Here is a 20097-nt window from a genome sequence, read left to right on the forward strand (position 1 = left end):
GGCTTCAACATCAACAACAACAACATAACATTCTATGGCATCAGTTTTGCACATGCAGTGCTTCACTGTCAAGTTAGCAATAATAAATATGCAACGTTGGGCTACACTTTAAAACTAAAGCTGCATACAAACATTTGACATATTATGAGTTCTGCACTGTCAGTGCTCTGAAACGGTCACAGTTTGATTAGTTTTAGGCTCAAAATTAAAAATGGGTACGTTTTGTTTCCTTTTCTTCTGCTTATTCAGGTCCAAGTCGCAGGGCCAGCAGTCTCAGTGGGGAGGCCCAGACTCCCCTCTCCCCGGCCACTTCCACCAGCTCGTGGATGGCCCGTAGCAACAGGCCATCCACCCCATATTCCCGAAGAACCCCCCATAGGGTACTTTGACATGACGACATCCAGCCCTTATCTCTCAACCTCATGCACAAGCTCAGGTTGCTTCCCCAACAGTGAGGTGACATTCCATGTCCCCCAAAAGATTTATTTCATCTTTAATATCCACTAAAAGTACTAAAAGTAGTTGTCACATTTCAAGATGGACTTTATTTTAAATAAACTACGTGAAATTTCCCTGAGGTCTGGCTTAAAATGTTTATCTGAGTCAGTTTTAGCCTCGTCATCAACAAACACGAGTGTGAACACAGTCGGGACTCCAAATGGTGCCTGCAGAATGAATGGCTGTTTTATACAGTAGACTAGTCTGTGTTTTCTAAACCACTTTGACCTTTTAACACACTTGAAAGTTTTATTTATGTGTGGTGGAAAATTTTGAGCACCGGGGACGCTCAGATGCTCCCTGCAAATATCTGAGATGTCATTTTTTAGAACTATTTAGGTGTTTATGCTTGAAAAAGAAGAACTCATCTAAAGCAGATTTCATGTTATTCCGATGAACAGATGCTCTGATGTGTTTCCTGTTTTTACCAGATGTTCAGTGGGTGTGGTTGCTCCATCTTTGTCCTCCTCATGAATCCAAAGCAGCGACTTAGGGCCATCAAATGATTTAATCAGTCTGTGATCCAGAGGGGACAACTGATTCTGGATTTAGTGACTTTTCTCAGATAGACAGTTTGAATGTTTCGGCTCCTGGTCCTCATTTCAGATCATTTCTGAAACCGGCTCCAGTTTGAAGTCTCTGTTTTGAAGCTTCACCTGCAGCAGCGAGGCCAAGTTCACCACAGGAAGCTTTTATTACCAACATGACGGGAAACAGCAGGAAGAGGTCGCTTTGTTAGTAATCCTCAGCTGCTCCTCTGGCCACAAGATAGCAAGTTTTCAACTAACTAAATGCTAATTTGTGGCTAATGGCGTGCAGTGGTTACATTTATATTGCTAACCAGCTAGCAAACCATTTCCCAGGAGATTTGGGTTGAGCTAATGTGGCTTTTTCAGCACTGGTACCAAACCTTTTAATTGTTTATTCATTATTTTATCATTGTTTTGCAATCAATGTCTTAACATATGATGGTAATTTTTATCTGCTTCAACGCATTATTAAAGTCCAAAGTTTCAGTCAGGGGAGAATTTATGTCAAAAACATTTTAAATTATTTACACTCATTTAAAATCTGAATATGCACAAAGTAGAATTTGGCCCCACATTAACGTGCTTTACTGCACACCAATTCATTTTAACAGACCATCAAAATGAAAAGACTAATAATTTAAGACAAATAAATCTAACTTGACTAAAAACATGGTGTTAAATTGGTACTACAAGAATGAACAAAATCAAGCTGTGCTGTGCTAACATTAGCTAGTGAGCTAATCGATTTTTACTGACTTATTATGTAAAAATTGTAAAAATGCCCGATTTCACATAAAACTGACACAGATGTGAACTGATGTGAACTCAGTCCTCTTGGAAAAGTTCTGACAAATAACCAACCAAACTCAATTTCAATTTTCTGACATTTCAGTTTGTATTCATTGATTTAACTGTTCAGTTATGTTAAGTGTCTAAATGTTGTCAGTTACATCAGTGGCTTCTTTCTCTTTTTAACGTCACTTTTATGACAAAATGGTTTGAATCAGTCTGAAGTTTGGTCTGAAGCTCTTCTGCTCTCTGGGTTTATTGATCATTTGGGTTTTGGATTTTCCTTAAGAAATAGGAATGAAAAAGAAATAATTAATAAACAAAATATCCATCAATAAACAAACATTCATGTGTTCATTTTTGGATATTTTTTTTAAGTTTCCTATCTGAAAAATAAAATCCAAAGGTCAAACAGATTGAGTCCTCGCTGTTTCCTGTTCCTGTTTACACACTGCAAAACCAATAATCAATAATCAATGACCAATAATCAGCTCCTTCATATCCACTCAGCTTTTTCTACTATGATGGATATTGTACTGTATTGTATTAACTCCGATGCTGCATGCTCAGTGTGTAACCGTGCGAACTGTGTGTGTGTGTGTGTGTGTGTGAGGGAGAGTGTGTGTGTGTGTGTTTTTAATCTTTTTTCTTTTGTAGTTTTTTGGAGTATTTCTTCCTCTGCATCGTGTTTAAAGTGTTTCTGTAAATAAACTGAGGTGGTCAAACGCTGCTGTCTCGCTTCCTCTGAGGACACGAACACATTTCACCAGCGAAGTCGTGTTTCGTCTTCGTCTCGCTGACTTTCTTACACAAACGCAGACGAGCCAGCGTTTGGTAAACATATTTGTGGCTGAGTGCTGACATGAAGGCCGGTCCCTCAGTCTTTAAGTCAGTTAAATTAGCAACTGGAGGATTTTTTTGAGAGCAGCGTGAAGGAAATTTCTGACACTTGAAACAGGTGTGAACTGTGTGAGACTCTGAGCCCCACTGAGTGTTTCTGTCTGCTCCATTAGCACAGCTGAACAGGAGGCTTTTAATCTGTCACATACGAACGGCTGTCTCTGCTAATGGAACAGCAGGGTTACACCTACATGTCACTTCATTACATCTTAAATGCATTTAAAATATGGCAGTTTTAAATTTAGGATTGTTTTTTGGTCGTGATAACCTAAAAGTACATCTGACATACAGAGTTTATTATCAGTGTTCTCAACGTACTCGCAGATACTTTTGTTCTTTATGGATATGAGACATTTTACTCCTTTTTATTTACAGATTAAGTCTTGTTCCAACAGCAAAATCCTCCAAGTGTGCTTTGATTAAAAAGCTGCAGAAACAAAAACTCACAGAGTAAACCTCGGCCCACATGCTGAAGATGCACTTTGTACAGACAGGGTTTGTGCCAGTCCTGTTTTTGTCAAGACCATTTGAGTCGACCAATGTGGCCTTCAGGCCAAAGGTGGCCCAACAGCTCACAAAAATAAAACATCTATTTACATAACTGGAATAACATTAATGCTGTTTTGTTTTGAGATGTCAAAATGCTCTTTAAATATGTAGGATCTCAACTTAATTATTTATTCGTATATTTTATAGTCTGAGAATGGCAGACGTGAAGACAGGAACTATGGATCCCAGCAACATTTTGCATCTTACCAACACAACACAGTACAACATGGCCCTGTGGCCCACAGTTAAGTTTCAGTACAGTATGTTATTTTTTTACTTGAATCTATAAAATAAACTTTTAAAATTGGTGCTTTTCGTGTAAAAACCACGTGGCGGCAGCAGCATCTCATTCCCGCGCTGCATCGCTTCAATTTTGCCCCCGGAAGCGGAAGTTCTTTCCTTTCTTGTTTCTGCTTCGTTTAGAGACACACAGAGGTGGGTTCTGCTCAGCGTTTCATCCAATTTCAATCTGCTTTTTAGGTGAACATCTAATTATTAAACATGTCTCAGCTGAATCTGTGATGATATTTATGTCTGTTGGCGGTGAAATTGTTTCTCTGTGTGAAACATGATGTCTGTTTTTGCATGGTTTTCTCCCGGGGTTCCAGTGTGTCGGTGAGCTGCTGCAACATGTCGCCATTTTAGCTCCGGGTGTAAAGTTAAGAAGCGAAAAGGCAACGTTTACTCTTATATTAAATTAATTGTTGTGTAGAGAGTTGCGTTTAGGCGTTCTATACCATCAAAGGTAAATCAGGCTAGAATTGTTCATACGAGACGACGCTCGTTGTTGAAGCTAATAGGCTAACGTTAGCATCTTGCCTAACTGCTGTCGGTTGCTGTGCTGCCCAGTTTATCGCTACACGTCCAAATGCTCATTCAGCAACGTTTCAGCGACGTTTTCAATGTGACGATTTGGTGTGAAGTTGGCAGTTTGTCTTTCTTAGCTTTGTAGCTGGTCTGATTGTCGGAGTTTTAGCCACAATGCCGCTAGCTCAAGGCAGTGCTTCCATTATCGGACATCGTTCACCTTTACTCTGTTAAGAATCTGTTTGAACAGTCGGATGTTTTATACCGGACAGATTCGTACCGTGAACGCATCAGTATGGCAGGGGTGCGCGTGGCGCTAACGTGAGCCGGCGGACCTGAGTGACTCTGACTGCAGTTTAAAGTAACCTGCATGAGGTGTAAAAGGTGAAAATGGTGACTTTGCGACCAAGCTGGGATTTTTGAGTGCAGGATGAGTTTTTTTTGCCGTAAAAGCAAACCAGTAAAGCTGTTTGTGGTTTTCTGAATGAGCTTTTTGTTTTGAAAGATTTGTTGTGTGTTGTGTAAAACCTCAGAGTTACGGTCCTTCAGTTTGGTCCTGATCAAACTCACACCGTTGAAACGTGGGTTTAGTTGTGGTCTTAGTCTGGATAAAGATGTAAAGTGAGATGACGCCTCCAAACGCAGACTTCATCTGTAGAAGGTGCGTTTTCTTCTCCTGCAGGTGTGATGTTAGCTTGAAACATCGTGACCGCTGGGCTGTTGGTGTGAGTTCAGTCGTGATATGAGCTGTTGATTCACTCAAAGCTTCCAGGGAACATCATAACTTTATTTATAAATGTGATTTAGCCTTAAGTCTGATTCTGTCAGGTCAAACTGCATGTTGTGTCTGAAAACTCACATTTCCACAAACCGTCTCTGCTTTCTGTGATAGACGGACTTTCACTGGTCTCGTGGAAATGTTCAGCGTACCCTTCAAAGATATTTTTAAGTTTGCATGTGATGGAGCTTCTTCATGCTAAGCTGGGAGTGCGGACTCTTCCTCATGTCTAACTCCTCTTCCTCCTCCATCAGACAATGGCTCCTCGCAAAGGAAAAGAAAAGAAGGAGGAGCAGGTCATCAGTCTGGGTCCTCAGGTGGCCGAAGGAGAGAACGTGTTTGGAGTCTGTCACATCTTCGCCTCCTTCAATGACACCTTCGTCCACGTCACTGACCTCTCCGGGAAGTAAGTTTATCCTGAGGAGTTTGATTACAGACGGTTTGTGCTGTGATGCTTTTAGTGTGGATGATGTGTTTAATTCACATTTGACTGATAGTCTAGCGTGTAAAACATGCTGCTGTGCTGTCTGACCGTCTGTGATTGGACAGGCGTGGTCAACACTTGGACACGCTGTGAAATCTGGAGTCTTATAGAATTAATAAGCTTAGTGTGTCTCAGTCTGGCTGTGAATGAAGCAGTTAACAAACATCAGGCATCTGCACACGCTCAGACCTGAGACACACACACACACACACAAAAAGGGTTTGTGTATCTGTTGTCTGATTGGATTGGTCGATGTATTTTCAGGGAGACAATCTGCCGTGTGACTGGTGGGATGAAGGTGAAGGCTGACAGAGACGAGTCGTCTCCATACGCCGCCATGTTGGCAGCTCAGGACGTTGCTCAGCGCTGCAAAGAGCTCGGAATCACAGCTCTGCACATCAAGCTGAGGGCCACCGGAGGCAACAGGTACGCCGCACACCTGTCTGACAGCTGCCTGTCCCCACACCTGTTTGTCTGTCTGTTCTGAAGTTTGATCCTCCTGTGTGTTGGTTTCAGGACAAAGACTCCTGGTCCTGGAGCTCAGTCTGCTCTCAGAGCTTTGGCTCGTTCAGGCATGAAGATCGGACGCATCGGTGAGTCCACACACACACACACACACTGTCATGTCAGCCATGTTTACCCGCTCAGTTCTCTGACACCAACCTGTTCAGTTAAATCCGACCCCGCTGGGTGAACTCGGCGTCATTTGCTGTGAAAGCTGTCAGTCAAAGTCGGTGCCGATGAAATGATCAGAGTGAGACGACCTGAAGGTGGCTGTCAGTCGCTCTCTGACACGGATGAAAGAATACTTTACCTGATTACTGCAGGTCATTTTACTTCTCCACCTTCAGTACTCACTCAAACTACTTTGATTTAAGAGATGTACCACCTGACAGTCTGTTTGTCTGCTGACCAGGTGTGATGTCACACAGGAAGGTGGAGCGATGGGCTGTCATCGTTAAAAACATTAAAATGATCCTTTGGCAGCCGTTAATACACCTGTACCAGATCACTGGAAATACTTGATTTCAGGGTTCAGGTACTTGCACTTAAATGCAGTACTGGAGTAAATGTGCTGAGTTTTCAGCAGATTTGTGTGAACTGACCCTTTATAACGTGTTAAATAGTCTGTTTCCTGTGTTTGACCTCCTGTTTCTTCTTCTGGGTTTGATCAGAGGACGTCACTCCGATCCCGTCAGACTCAACCAGGAGGAAGGGCGGACGCCGCGGTCGTCGTCTGTAAACTGCACCAAGATTTTCTGACAATAAAAAGATTAAAGTTAGTCTGTCTGCACTGAGTCTCTGTTCACAGCTGATCTCTGATCAGTTAGCAATAACTTGTTCAGTCAACTGACATAATCAATAATGCAGAAACTGGTTAAACCAGTTTATTTCTTCTGAAGACACTAAGCTGTGAGTGTCAGCTAAAACTGAGTTAAATTTGAGATGTTTTTGATGCTTCTGATTGCCGTGGAGACTTTGGATGAAAATGAGTGGCAGTAAAAATGATTTGTAGGATTGTTTGGTTGTCAGCTGCAGGAAGTCCGAGGTTGTAAAGCTTTTCTGATTGTCTCTTCACGTTTCAGCCACTCGGCGTTCAGAAGCGTCGCATCAGTTAATTCGTTCACTAAATTTATGTTTCTGGGAAGCAAACGAAACAACGTGCAGTGTGGATGTGTGCCAGCAGGGGGCAGCAGCACAGTCTGACTGTTACAACACCTGAACTCGCACACAGACTGACAGCTGCAGAAACAGCGGGATGCTCCTTTAAAGCAAACAGTCTGACATTTAGACGTGTGCGTGCCTGTGGGCCACGTCTACCCTTTACTCTCCCATCATGCAGCTGGACGCAGGAGCGCTGCATCGCTCGGAGGTTTGAACAGCAGCACGACGGGAGATCTGAGTCCCTGTGGCTGTCTGACCCCCCCATCGATCCACTTCCTGTTTCTAAAGGTCTCGACAAACGGGATGATCTGGAAAAAAAAACGAGTCACACTTGACCTGAAACTGGTTTGATTAAAAGCTGCCAGATAACAAAGGACTTGAGTCGGGGGTTTGTGATGTTCCAGGAGATCACACAGGACCAGGTTAGTGTGGTCCTGGACTGGGCTTGGTGTAAGTAAATCTGAGGGCTGTTGCCACAGGCAGCCAATCAGAGCAGAGAATTCAGAGCCCCTGAGTAAAACACGTGACCGTTTGTTCATGTTGAATTTTTAATGCTTCCACTGAAGTCAGACTGACGATATTTAAATAAGACAGAATAACAAATCATAGAAAAATAATAAAGATTTAAAACAAAATGAAGGCAATTTTACCCACAATTCACTGCAGGAGCGTTTGGCTTCTATGGAAGGTTTAGACACATGTTACTCCTCAGTCTGAAGGCCCTGCTGCTCCTCCTCCGACGCCTCCCGTCTCTGCTCGTCTCCTGCTTCATCTTTCTCCTCCTCCTCCTCCTCATCTCCGCCCGCAGAGGAAGACGTGTTGTCTCCGTCATAGATGATGTCTTCGGGGTTGGGAGCAGGAGGACAGAATTCCTCCTCAGGAAGAACCTTCTGGAAAATCGCCTCCGCCTGCACACATGTTGAAGTAAAATGAGCTGATGCAACACGTCAGATTCCTGCTGGTTTGTGAAAGTCGGCTGAAGCTTCGTGGCCTCCAGCTGAAGCAGTGAGGACCGGTTTCAAAACATAAACCATGGCTCAGGCGGCCAATCAGCAGTCAGGGCAGTTTATGACAGGAGTGTGTTACCTGTCTGATGGCGTGTTCGTGTCCCAGACCTCCATCCGGTCCAGAGCAAACGTACACGTTAGACGGGAGGTCGTGGCCTTCGACCTCCAGCCCCGAACCGTCGGCCATGTTGAAGTACAGACACCAGAGGACAGACGGACAGTTTTCTGCAGACAGACAGACAAGACGGTTAACTGAAGGATTATTAAGAATCCTTTGTCATACCTGTCTTCAGGTAACAGGAAAATCTTTGGCTGTTTCTAATCTTCTTCAGTCTGACGGTAATGAAACGAGATGACGCTGCGCTCCTCTGGTTTACAGTTTAAATAAGCTGAAAGTCCTCCAGCTCGGCTCGCGTCTCACTGTCTCCTCTTTACACAAGAGTTAATAAGACGGACAGCAACGCGAGGACACGGACGTCTTCAAACACGTCTGTCACAAAGGCTGAAAGACAGGAAGAGACTAAAGAGAAGAAAGGAGGCGGCATCAGGGGGAAATGTCAAAGAGGTTGTTAGTCAAATGTCAATTAGAGGAGGAGGAGGAGGAGGAGGAGGAGGAGCAGACCGTCCAACACGTCTGAGTAACAAGTGTTTGTCTTCATGGACATTAACAAAGCTGAACTGTTATCAGAAACAAATCACGTTACTTCAAATGAGAGTCGAGCTGCTGGCACAAATCGTCCCGATCATTTGACATGACGGCCCACCAAACTCGTCTCTTTGCAGAAGTCTGACACGGGGCCTGCGGTCTGTGTGGGCCACAGGTGATAAAGTACATGAGATCAGAGTGGAGCAGAGACCCGCGGGCTCGCCGGGACCCGACCCGCTCAGGTCCTACAGCGCCGTGTCGGTCCCACAACGTCTCTGCTCCACAATACTGCAGTGTGGAAATGTTAATGGGTTCAAACTGTAACATGACCAAATGTCAGATTAACATAAAGACACACACACACACACACACACTGTGCTTTTTCTTTACAAACACACCCGACACCATGCAGCCCGTCTGAAGACATCACCTTTTTCTTTTAGGTCTGGGGAAGGTTTCACGGTTTTGTAACAGTTTTTAGACCCAACAATGAACTGCTGAATCGTTAAAATGACTGGCAGCCCATCAGTTCACCGCAGCCCCACACGCACAATAAAGAAGCTGCAGTTCAACAGAAACATGACGGAGAAGCTTCTGTCCTCCTCCCTCATCTCCTCTGATGAATCTCTTTCCACCTGATCCATCCATCCTCCACCCGTGTGCGTGCGTGTGTGTGTGTGTGTGTTCATTCCTGCAGGTTGTTCATGTTATAATTAAAAGCAGAGAAGAAAATGATGAATTAACGACAGAGAGAGGAGGAGGTCAGAGAGGAGAGAAAGTTTACAGGACTGAGAGTAACATTTACTAAAGAGCGAGAGAGTGTGTGTGTGTGTGTGTTACCTTGGTCATGTGACTCTGGCGTGCGGAACATCCTGGTAACTACTGGCGACAGGTCCTCATAGGCGGAGCCAACTGACTGACAGGTGAGGTGAATCAGATCTACAGGAAAAAAAATCTCATTAAAAAAACTTCATCAAAGGGTCTCCATAGCAACAGAGGGACTGTGGTTTCCTGTTGTTACGCGTCTGGCCTGAGGAAGGAGCCCTCCCTCCCGTCTGCTCTGAAGATCTCTGACTATCAGAGTTAGCACGCAGTTAAGTTTTCCACAGTGCAGTCAGTACTGCTGTGGGGTTAGCACGTTAGCGTACAGATTTGATGTCGAGCTGTTAGCATAGCCCAGTTAGCAGGCTAAGTGGCTAATCCTTGTGTAGAGAGCACACTATAAAGATGAAACCTTAATGAGCCAAAGACATGCAGGTAAGCATTTTGTTCTGTTTTCCGAACTTTACTGATGATGTCAGAGGGCTGTGATTGGTTGACCCAGGAACACGTCCTGATTGATTAGCTGCTGTGAAGTAATTTAGCCACAGACTTCGCATAACACAAAGAGGGATAAACCCAACACTTTTCTCCTGACGTTAACACATCCTGATCAAAATATTTTTTCCGGAATGTTTCGATTTTTTTTGTTTTTTCCACAAAGTGGTTCCATCATCATAACCTTGTTACTGTGATTTGACTTCATGCTGGGTTAAAATACTGATATGAACGTGTCTCGCAGGTGGTCCTGCTCCACAGCCTTCACATAATGATTATTAAGAGGTCAATGGTCAAAAGTAGATTTTTCTACCCATCAGCTCGTCAAATTTTAATTAAGCCCTCAGAAATATTTTGAGGTTTTTATACAACTTTACTGTGGATAAACACATCTCTGTGTGTGTGTGTGTGTGTGTGTGTGTGTGTGTGTGCCTGTAGATAAATGGTGTTTTGTTTTAAAGGCGTTCAGGCCCACTGACTCAGTAACCAATCACACGGCAGCATCAGGGCAACACAGCCGAAGAAGAAGAAGAAAATGATGATGATTTGACAGGTGGAACACACACACACACACACACACACACATACTCAGCGTGCGTGTGTGTGTGTGTTGTGTATTGTTGGTCATTAATCAGTGTTTCTCTCAGTGGATTCATCACTTTCTCTTCAAGGACACTGCAGAGTCTCGCTGATCTTCAGCTCAGGTAAAACCTCACAGGTGTGATGCTGAGATAATCAGACATAAGATGAGAAACAGCAGGAGGGTCAGAGTCTCACATGTTCCAGGCATGCAGGTCATCGTGGATGGACAGAGCTCCACCATCTTCACCGCTGGACTTCCTGCTGCTACTGGAGGAACCGTCACCATGGAGACCTGACAGACAGACAAACAGACAGGTCAAAGTTTCACCTAAGTTTAACCAGACAGACAAAAGTCTTTAATGAAGAACCTCCTCAGAGTGTGAAAAATCAGATTAGTTTCATCTTATTACTGAACACTGCAGGCTAACACACACACACACACACACACACACACAGACCTATGAAGCATCATAATTCTCTGACCAAACTTAATTCAATATTTCAATATTTAACTCACACCTAATTAGTGGAGTGTGTGTGAGAGAAAGAGTTACTCTGCGTGTGTGTTCAGACAGATGAACTGAGGGATTTTCTTTAGTATTTGATTTCTTTCTACTTCTTTCCTCCCATAATTCATTGGGGTGAAGGACACAGTGACCTCTGACCTCATCAGACCTGCCAACCAGCTGGTTAGCATGACTAGCATTGTGAGCTAACCTTTCCACACATCAGCATCACATAAACTGAATAAAAATATTCAGTTACTGTGCGAAATGATGGAAGAGACAAGCTGAGCTTCACCTGAGGTTTACCTGAGCGCCACCTGGTGGAGTTAAGGGTGGAATGGTAAACAGTGAACAACTTTAATGTATTAATAATCCGATTTACCTGCTGGTCAGAGTCACTGGGCAAAATGGAGCCGTCAGTTATCAACACAGCTCTGGAGACGAACCTGAGAGACGGACAGACAGGAGATGGACAGACAGAGCGAGGAGACAAAGAGACAGTTTGACTGGAGTTAAATAGTCACTCAAACATGTGGACTTCATGCTCCACCTCACTGGGTGGTTGCTGATTGGTGGATTCTGACCTTGGCGGTGTGGCCACCCTCTTCCGGTCCGCCCCCAAGTATCCTTCCTCCACCACGAAATGGCTGCAGCTGATTCGCTGTCCTCGGCTGTCAATCACTGCCTTACACCTGAAAGAAGAGGGAGCAGAAAAGCCGCCATGATGTCGGTGAGGCCTCAGCCGCCCTCAGCTGCCCACAGCGTGGACCCTGAGAGGACGAGAAGCCTCGCAGCAGCTTGTCGCTCTGTTCGGTTCCTGACTGACTGACTGACTGCCAGCTGGCCGAGTGGCGCCGTTTCCTCATTGGCTGTCAGATTTAACAGTTTTCCATGCGGACTTTATTCAGGGAGACTTTGCTGCAGCTCTGAATGCACGCAGAGGCAGATTCAGCACGTCAGCAGCTCCACGACCAAACGCTGCCAGAAACTCATCTGTATTTTCATTTTCTGATTCACCTAAAAACTTCTTGGTCTATAAAATGTCCATGTGAGTTTCTTGGCCTGAGGTGACGTCTTTTCGTCCAACCGTCCAAAACCCAAAGGGACAGAAGACAAAAAGCCAAGAATATTCACATTTCACAAACGTGAATCAGTGAGTTCCTGTCAGTTTTGATAAAAGAAACAACTTAAGATACAGTCTGAATTTATTTAACATTAACGTTAATATTTTATCAGCCAGTTGGACCAACAGTCGACGACTAAAGCTGCCAGTTTAAGATCCCAGCTGTTGTCATCTGAATATTTCACTCTATTAAATCAGAATTTCAGTATAAAAATGATTGATTTTGAAGGAGGCATCCTTTCAAGGGTGTCTCTCTCTCTCTCACACTCACTCACACACACACACACACACACACACACACACACACACACACACACTCTCAGCAGAAACCTATTATTGGGAATAATGATGCGCAAAAAAGCTCATCCATAACCTCTGACACACACACACAGATTTTGGGCAGCAGCACTAGAAGGTCACACACACATAAACATAGCAGACAGATGATAACAACACACACACACACACACACACACACACACACACACACACACACACACACACACTCACTCACTCACAGTCAGAGCTCCTCCTGCGTCTCACTGCTGTCCTGTTAGCATCATCAGCATTTCTACAATCACATTTAAATTGAATTTTTTCAGGGTTACGTTTTATGTTTTTACTGAGCCTCAGCGTGGCTCTCTGACACACCTGAACACACCTGCGGAGGGGGGACATGCTAACAGGCTAATGTCACCATGACAACACAGTGTGACAGTCATTTTTTAAACTGTGACCTTCGACAGGTCATCTGTGTGTGTGTGTGAGCAGTCAATCAGTCATTTAATCTGGCAGCTGACGAGGCAGCAAATAATCACAGAGAGACAGAGAGAGAGAGAGAGACAGATGGAGAGAGAGACGGAGAGAGAGAGACGGGAGGGGGGGCAGTCAGGCGTAAAGAGGAGGAGGAGGAGATGAAGAGGATCAGAGGTTAAATTATAATGTTAATTTCCTCTCCATAAATTGAATAATTTACTGATCATAAATTATGGCCCAATTGCAGCGCTGAACAGAAAGGTCACACACACACAGACACACACCTACCTGTCTACCTGTCTGTTGAATTCCTTCATTTTTCAAAACTACAAATCCATGAAACACCTTAAAAATCCCATTAATGACACAAACAGCTGAAGTCAAACTGGATCCGACCTGAAAGTGTCTGGAATGAATTCATCTGACAAACTTTTGGCTCCTCAGTCCTGGTGACGTAGTGACGACTCACATCAGGAACGAATCTCTGAAGAGGAATCTGATCTGAACCGACTGGTGAGACACAGCTGGACCGGGTCTGTTCCAGTCTCTTAGACCCGGTCTGCTCCTGTCTGTTAGCTGGTGTTGACAGGTAAAATCAAATACTGTTTGATTTAATGTCTGAGATGTACAGCTAACGTCAGTGATCAGTTGATCAGTGAGGTCACTTGCATGTTGCCAAGGGAGACGTTTAAGGAAATAACCAGAAGAAGAAGAAGGGCAGGTGAAAACACCTGTGGACCCGACTAAACTGTCTTCTTCAGCACTCGTCGCGGCTTATTAACACGCCGCCGGTGACCACAGATGCTCAACTCTGACGTTCGCTTTTTAAACAAAAGTAAACACGATCCAGTTTTGTCCCAATAAACCTGACTGTATACAGGTCCCCTCAGACCCGCTTTAGTCCAGCACTACGAGTACTGAGTACTGTAGTATTTGTACCTGTTGCTGTCCTTGTCCACCAGCAGACACTTCACTGAGTGTCTCAGACAGTAGATTCCTCCAAACACAGCACACATCCTGAAACACACGAAAACACAACAGGTGTGTTATCCAATCAACATGAAGGAAAGAGTGACATCAGCAGTTGTGCTGATTTTTCAAGTTTTTCAAAAGTCAGAAAAAAATCTCCAATGTGAAGGAACTTAAAGACGTCGGCCACCATTGGGCCACCATTGGCTGATTGCTGGGATACCAGAGGAAAATTTCAAATAGTTATGAGGACAACGTTAACTTAAACGTGTGTATGTGTGTGTGTGTGTGTGTGTGTGTGTGTGTGTGTGTGTGCGAGCTGAGCAGTAATATCCGCTGAGGATCATCTAATATGTAAATGAGACGAGCCTTGGGCGACACCCTCCTCATTAATATTCATGTTCTGTTCTAATGAGACAGCAGCGGTCGCCATGACAACCAAGTGACGTGCAGACGCCAGCGCCCACGGTGGTGGTACTAATACTGCAGTACATTCAGCTGGAGTAGGACCGACTAATGACAACACGCAGTACACTGAAGCACAGTAGTGCTGCAGCCGCAGAGTCGATCCACAGCCGTACTGCACACCCTCAAAATACAAACCCATTTAGTGAAACGATTTCTAATGGATCAGAGCCACGTCACTGAAAAGTGACACGTTTGTTTTTTGGCAAATTAGTGTCTAATGCATTATTATAGTTTTTATGGGTATTTTGAGGCCATGGCAGCACTCGTGGTTCGTGATGAGGCTGCTACTAACATTTATTTTCATTATCAATTAATCTGTCAATTAATTTCATGACTAATCGAGTTATCGTTTAGCTGTTTAATTGTTAAAAATGTTCATCACAGTCTCATCCAACCAACAGTCGAAAAAGACTCTTCAATTACCGTCAGGTGGCAGCAGCAGAAGAAGCCGGAAACACGTGTGTGACACTTTTGCTTAAAAATGACTGTAACAACGAACTGACTACAAAAGCCAGTTGGGAACTGATTTCTTAGTTTGAGAAAAATTGTGGTCTTTTTGTAAACACAGAAAAAGTCAGTCTTTCCCTCACCTCAACAGAAGTGATTCTGCTTTCTAACCGTACTGTAAATGTAGTGTTTAAAGAACTCAGATAATTAGCAGTACAGCTGGTGTTTTCTTCTAAAACAAGGCTTTTGCAGTCAGCATTCAGGTGCAAGATGGAGGCGACGTGACTTCCTCCCTCCTGTGTGGGGTTACAATCCGGGAATCTCTGATGTGATCGGGGACCCTGCTGTGGAGCAGCACAGACAGAATCCTGCTGTCTGCAGTCAGCTGGGAACCAAAATGTTTCCAGACTGGCATTTAGTTTTGCATTTCTCTGTCTTAAAAACCAGAATGACGTCGTAGTTGCTTGTCAGTAGTGCAGCCTGAGCAGCAGTACGAGCAGCAGTGGGACAGCAGAAGTTTGTAGTAGTAGATGTAGTTATATTAACACTGTCAGAAGCAGTAGTAGTAGTTTTGGTGGTGGTGGTTCCCAGACGTGGCCTAGATGGGGGCAGCCGTGGCCTAGAAGTTGGAGAAGCGGCTTGTGATCGGAGGGTCACCGGTTCGATTCCCCCACCGGACGGGCAGGAAAAATTTGGGTGTGGTGGAGTGATTAATGTGATAAAAATGCTCCTCACATTAGCCGGCTGTTGTGCCCTTGAGCAAGGCACTTAACCCCCCAATATGCTCCCCGGGCGCTTGAGAAACGCTTGATGCTGCCCACTGCTCCTGTGTGTGTTTCACTGCATGTAATTTGCAGGGTGTTGCATGTGTGTGTTCAACTAAGGATGGGATAAATGCAGAAGACGAATTCAGTGTGTGTGTGTAAAAATATATATACTGTCTATGAAGCTGATTACTTAAAGTAACATGAGTAACAGTGATAACAGTAGTGGTAGTGTAAGTAATAGCAGTATTACACCACAGGAAACACACTGACAGATTCTTACCTACAGAAACACTGGGGTATCTCTCCAAGGCCATAGACGGGAAACAGGAAGGGCGTGTTGCCGTAGCGACCAAGGCAGCGCAGGAAGTGACGTGTTGAAGCAAGGCCCACCTCTGTGGGGGTGTCCTCTGTTACCATGGCGATGGAGTGAAGCAGTAAGTGCTGCAGGTTCTCACCAAGCTGCTGGTCACAGAGGAACTCCAAATATGGCCGACCATTGTAGGCTGGAGGGAGAAAAGGAGAAAGGAGAAAGGACTACATTATCCACGATGCCCTGGGAGGCTGTACAGAGGCAGATCCCCTCTGACAGGTGAGTACTGAAGATGTCATCAGGCGCCTCACCCTGCTGCTCCTCCGTCTCCTCCACACAGGAAGTGAGAAAACGCATCAACTTCCTCTTTTCTACCACCGACAGCTGACGACTCGCAAACACATCTGCTCTGCTGCAGGGCACCTGAGAGACAGACAGGTGCACAGAGAGAGACAGATACATGGAGCGAGTTACACAGACAGGTCAACAGACAGGTGTAAACACATGGGTGGGTCGCACACACCTGTTCCACCTTTCCGTGGCGATAGGTGAGTATCCTGGTGACGTTCTTGAACTCTGCATAGCGACTAACATTTGATTTGATGAGCAGATCGACCAATGAGCCGCGAGAATACATGAGCTGGAGGAAGAAGAGAAACTGTTGATGTGTGGACATAAACTGTGTCACAGTGTTACTTTATAAAATAAACTTTTTAACAACAACGAGTGTGTAGTTCTGATCGACTGGATGTGTTGTTTTAAGGAAAGCTCTACAAGTTTACGTTTTTGTGCAATGACAATAAGATCTGGTTGTGATTCTGAATCCTTCATAGTTAACCATTGAGATCCCCAGTTCATAAGTCATGATATATTATAGATGGGTAAACCCCGCCTCTTGTCTGATGTCAGCTGGAATGAGCGCCATCCACCCTCCACAGGTCGAGCAGGTGAAGCTAATGCATGGAGGTTGTATTATATTTTTGTTTCATGTGTTCGTTGTTTATATTAAAGCATTTCACCTTGGAGACCAAGTCGATGTTGAACCTTCGTCCTTCCTTCACCAGCTGAGCGTAGCTGATCTTCTTCTTGGTTGGCTCTGATTGGCTTTGAGCAGCTGAGGGGGTCGGCTGATCTCCTTTTGGCTCCTCCCCCTCCACCTGGGCCCTCTGCGTGATTGGACAAAAAGAATGAATCTGTCATCCAGCATTCTGAGCTGTGGTTACCGTGTATATCCGATTCTGCTTCTGATCGATCAGCTCTTCACTGCAGCTGGATCCAGTCGATGAGATTTCAGTGAGGAGCTGGAGATCAGATATGAGCATCTGACACTGTAAATGATGTTATTATTGATCCCCTCTGCCTTCCTCACCTGTTCCTCTTCTTCGTTGCCTGCCGTTTCCTCTGGTCTCTCCTCTGCTTCTTCTTCTTTTAAATCTTGAACAAAAATAAAAACAGATTTCTGAAATCAGATGAAGATGAACACATGAACATGCTGCACGTGTATAACGGAGGAAAACAAACTGATTAAAATTTGATCAATCATTGACCGTTTTCGTGAATAATCAGCATCCGATCAAACCTGCTGATTCTGCCTCTGCTGATCTTTTAACAGTGTCTCCATCAGATCCACCTGTTTTTTCTTCTGTGGTGTTTGGAGGGTCGGGACTCGAAGCCTCCTCCTCCTCCTCCTCCTCCTCCTCATCTTCCTCACTGAAAAGACATTAGTAACTTAGTGATATCGGTGTCTCGGGGTTGTGACGATGATTGTTTTCTCAATTTTATTTGGTGCTTTTAATGTGAAATGTGTGCTGGAGTTTGACACCAGTCTGACAGAGACCCGCTGCATTTAGTTTAACTTCTTCACAATAAAAGCATCCTGCCAGTTCACCAGTGGGAAGCCTTAAAAGTGAAGCAGCAACGGCAGGAAATGTTCAGTTTGCGTTTACCTGGTGAAACAGAACACCTGCAGGTTAGTGATGGAAGCGGAGTCTGAGTTTGACAAGCAGATCAGCTCCTCCCCTTCCTCCAACAGGCTCGACCAATCTTGTGCCTCCTCTGGCTGAGACTCCTCCTACACAGACAGAGGTTACTATACTCCTACAGCAAACTCCATCCATCTTTCCCATCATGCTCAGCAGCAGTACAGTCCTACAGGTTCGTATTTTTTTTCCTACAGGAACTTGGAGGTGACTCCATCAGCCAATCAGAGAACAGTGTCGTACTCACATGGTGCTCCTGTATCCAGGTGAGCAGACCGTTGAAGGTGAAGCTGGCCCAGTTGGCTGCGTAATAACTCCTCCTGAAAACAAACAGTGAGGCTCAACTGTCAGGTTTTTCATCTTTTGGATTAGGCAACTGCAGATTATTAACAGATTCTCAACCAATTCTCCAATCAACATCAGGCCTGACGTCCCACCGCCCTGACGTCTGCCTGACAGGTGAGTTTCAGGTGCTTCACATTGTAAATAATGATCTTGGATATCCTAACCCACCTGTCGACGTGAAGAACTCTTTGTCCCACTCTGGAAAAGGCTGCTGCCACCACAGACTCAGCAAGACCTGAACGCATGAAAAATAATCTATAATCATTACATAATCAATAACAGCAAGAGAGGACATGAAGAGAATTAAATCAGATGTTCGTGTTTGATACGAGTCTCGTCCCAACTCATCCCAGTCCTCGCAGTTCGTGTCATGGACTTTCAGGGGAAAATTAAATTCATGCGATCTCACAGAGTCCTTTAGTTTTATTCCAAATTCTTTTGGGGGGGAATTTTTGAGGTTTGGCCATCAAAGATTCAAATTTTAATATTTTTGTGATTGTTTGTGTGTGTATTCAAAGTCTCCAAAGCAAATCATTTTTAACATGTACAAAGAATGTTTGATTTTCAATATTAACATCTGCACCAGTTTTCACTTTCTTGCGACCACATCTTGATTCTGTGCAGTGTTACTTTATCTTATTTTGTCTGAGATAAAAATACGCTCTGCAGGTCTCGCTAAATGCTCCACTTTTTAACAGAAGTTTTTACACGAATGAACGAATGCATTTATTTATTTAAAGGAACTCCATCACATGAAGTGAGAAAAGCTCTGCATCCCGTGTGAGTTAGCAGGAAAAGAAACGTACACACAATTTACATTCAGTACTGTGACTCAGCAGATACCCTGAGGTGAGCGCATCACTCGCTACTTTACGGGTTACCTGCTTTATTAACACGTACACGCACAGGTGAGCACAAGCAGCGCTGATTTGTTCTGATAAACTGACTAGCAGAAAGGTAATAAACACAGTTCGCAACTGTTACAGTGTCATAACAACATCACGTGACGGTAGCCTGACGCACAGCAGGCTAACATTAGCATCAGGCTAAAGCTCTAAGCCACACAGAAATGTAATGTATCAAACTAACGAAGCTAACGCTGGCCATTCAAACACCGCGTTTAGCACCTCTGCTAACGTTTACACACAGCAGCTGTATCAGCAGTTGTACTGAAGCGCTGACGTTTGCACACGTTTGCTGTTTGCTGTCCTACCACACCAGCCTGGCTGTTAGCTGCTAGCCGCTGTCGTTTAAAATTAATTGGTCGTTAGCCGTAAGCTAATCCCAGCCTGTGTTCCCAGTTAGGGCAGTTTAAAATGAGTTCCCGGGATGTTTAGGACCAAACAGCCATTGGTCGAGCAGAGACACATTCAGCCTCATGGTCGGGAGTCTGATATTTAATTTAAAAACAAGCGTTTCTGTACCTGTGCCTAGAATGACGACGTCAAATTCAGACGGCAGATCCTCGGCAGCCATATTGTTAGCAGTGTAACGCAGAGTCACGTGACAGGAACCAGCCCTGCTCAATCAACAATCCTAGTGTATCACATTACAAATTAATCATATGTCCTCTTGTCATTGATTTTTTTTTGTGAAAACTATTTTAATGATTTTTCATCCAGCATACATAATGACATAAATAAACAAATCAATATAAATAACCATGAGAAGTGTCAGCTTTGTCTTTCTGTTCATCGTTTCACCAGGGCTAAAACGAGTTCCGCTGCCGAGGAGCTCAGTGAAAGCTTCGAGTCCTGCGAGGTTCATGGTGTCAGAGCAGATTCAGGACGTTACTGCAGACAATATGACCTCCATAGCTTCTCTACATATCATCTCACACATGCGTCTGTATAAAGGAGTCCCTCACTAAAAGTA

General features: G+C 44.4%; 2 protein-coding genes across 2 annotated transcripts; one reads left to right on the top strand and one right to left on the bottom strand.

Moving 5' to 3' along the window:
- Positions 1–5103: 5103 nt before the first annotated feature.
- chm (CHM Rab escort protein) lies at positions 5104–19770 on the bottom strand. Its single transcript, XM_046410528.1, has 17 exons — positions 19647–19770; positions 18391–18457; positions 18125–18197; positions 17845–17969; positions 17478–17608; positions 17268–17332; positions 16918–17064; positions 16422–16538; positions 16210–16321; positions 15869–16091; positions 13877–13954; positions 11643–11750; positions 11441–11504; positions 10748–10844; positions 9494–9592; positions 8087–8232; positions 5104–7908 (listed from the first exon to the last, which is right to left on the bottom strand). The coding sequence occupies exons 1-17, from the start codon at positions 19696–19698 to the stop codon at positions 7702–7704; spliced, it is 1911 nt and encodes a 636-aa protein (XP_046266484.1). The 5' UTR covers positions 19699–19770; the 3' UTR covers positions 5104–7701.
- Positions 5109–6618, top strand: rps14 (ribosomal protein S14). Its single transcript, XM_046410574.1, has 4 exons — positions 5109–5257; positions 5600–5761; positions 5852–5928; positions 6511–6618. The coding sequence occupies exons 1-4, from the start codon at positions 5109–5111 to the stop codon at positions 6576–6578; spliced, it is 456 nt and encodes a 151-aa protein (XP_046266530.1). The 3' UTR covers positions 6579–6618.
- Positions 19771–20097: the final 327 nt, after the last annotated feature.

This window comes from Scatophagus argus, chromosome 14, assembly GCF_020382885.2.
Source record: "Scatophagus argus isolate fScaArg1 chromosome 14, fScaArg1.pri, whole genome shotgun sequence".
Lineage (NCBI taxonomy): Eukaryota > Metazoa > Chordata > Actinopteri > Scatophagidae > Scatophagus > Scatophagus argus.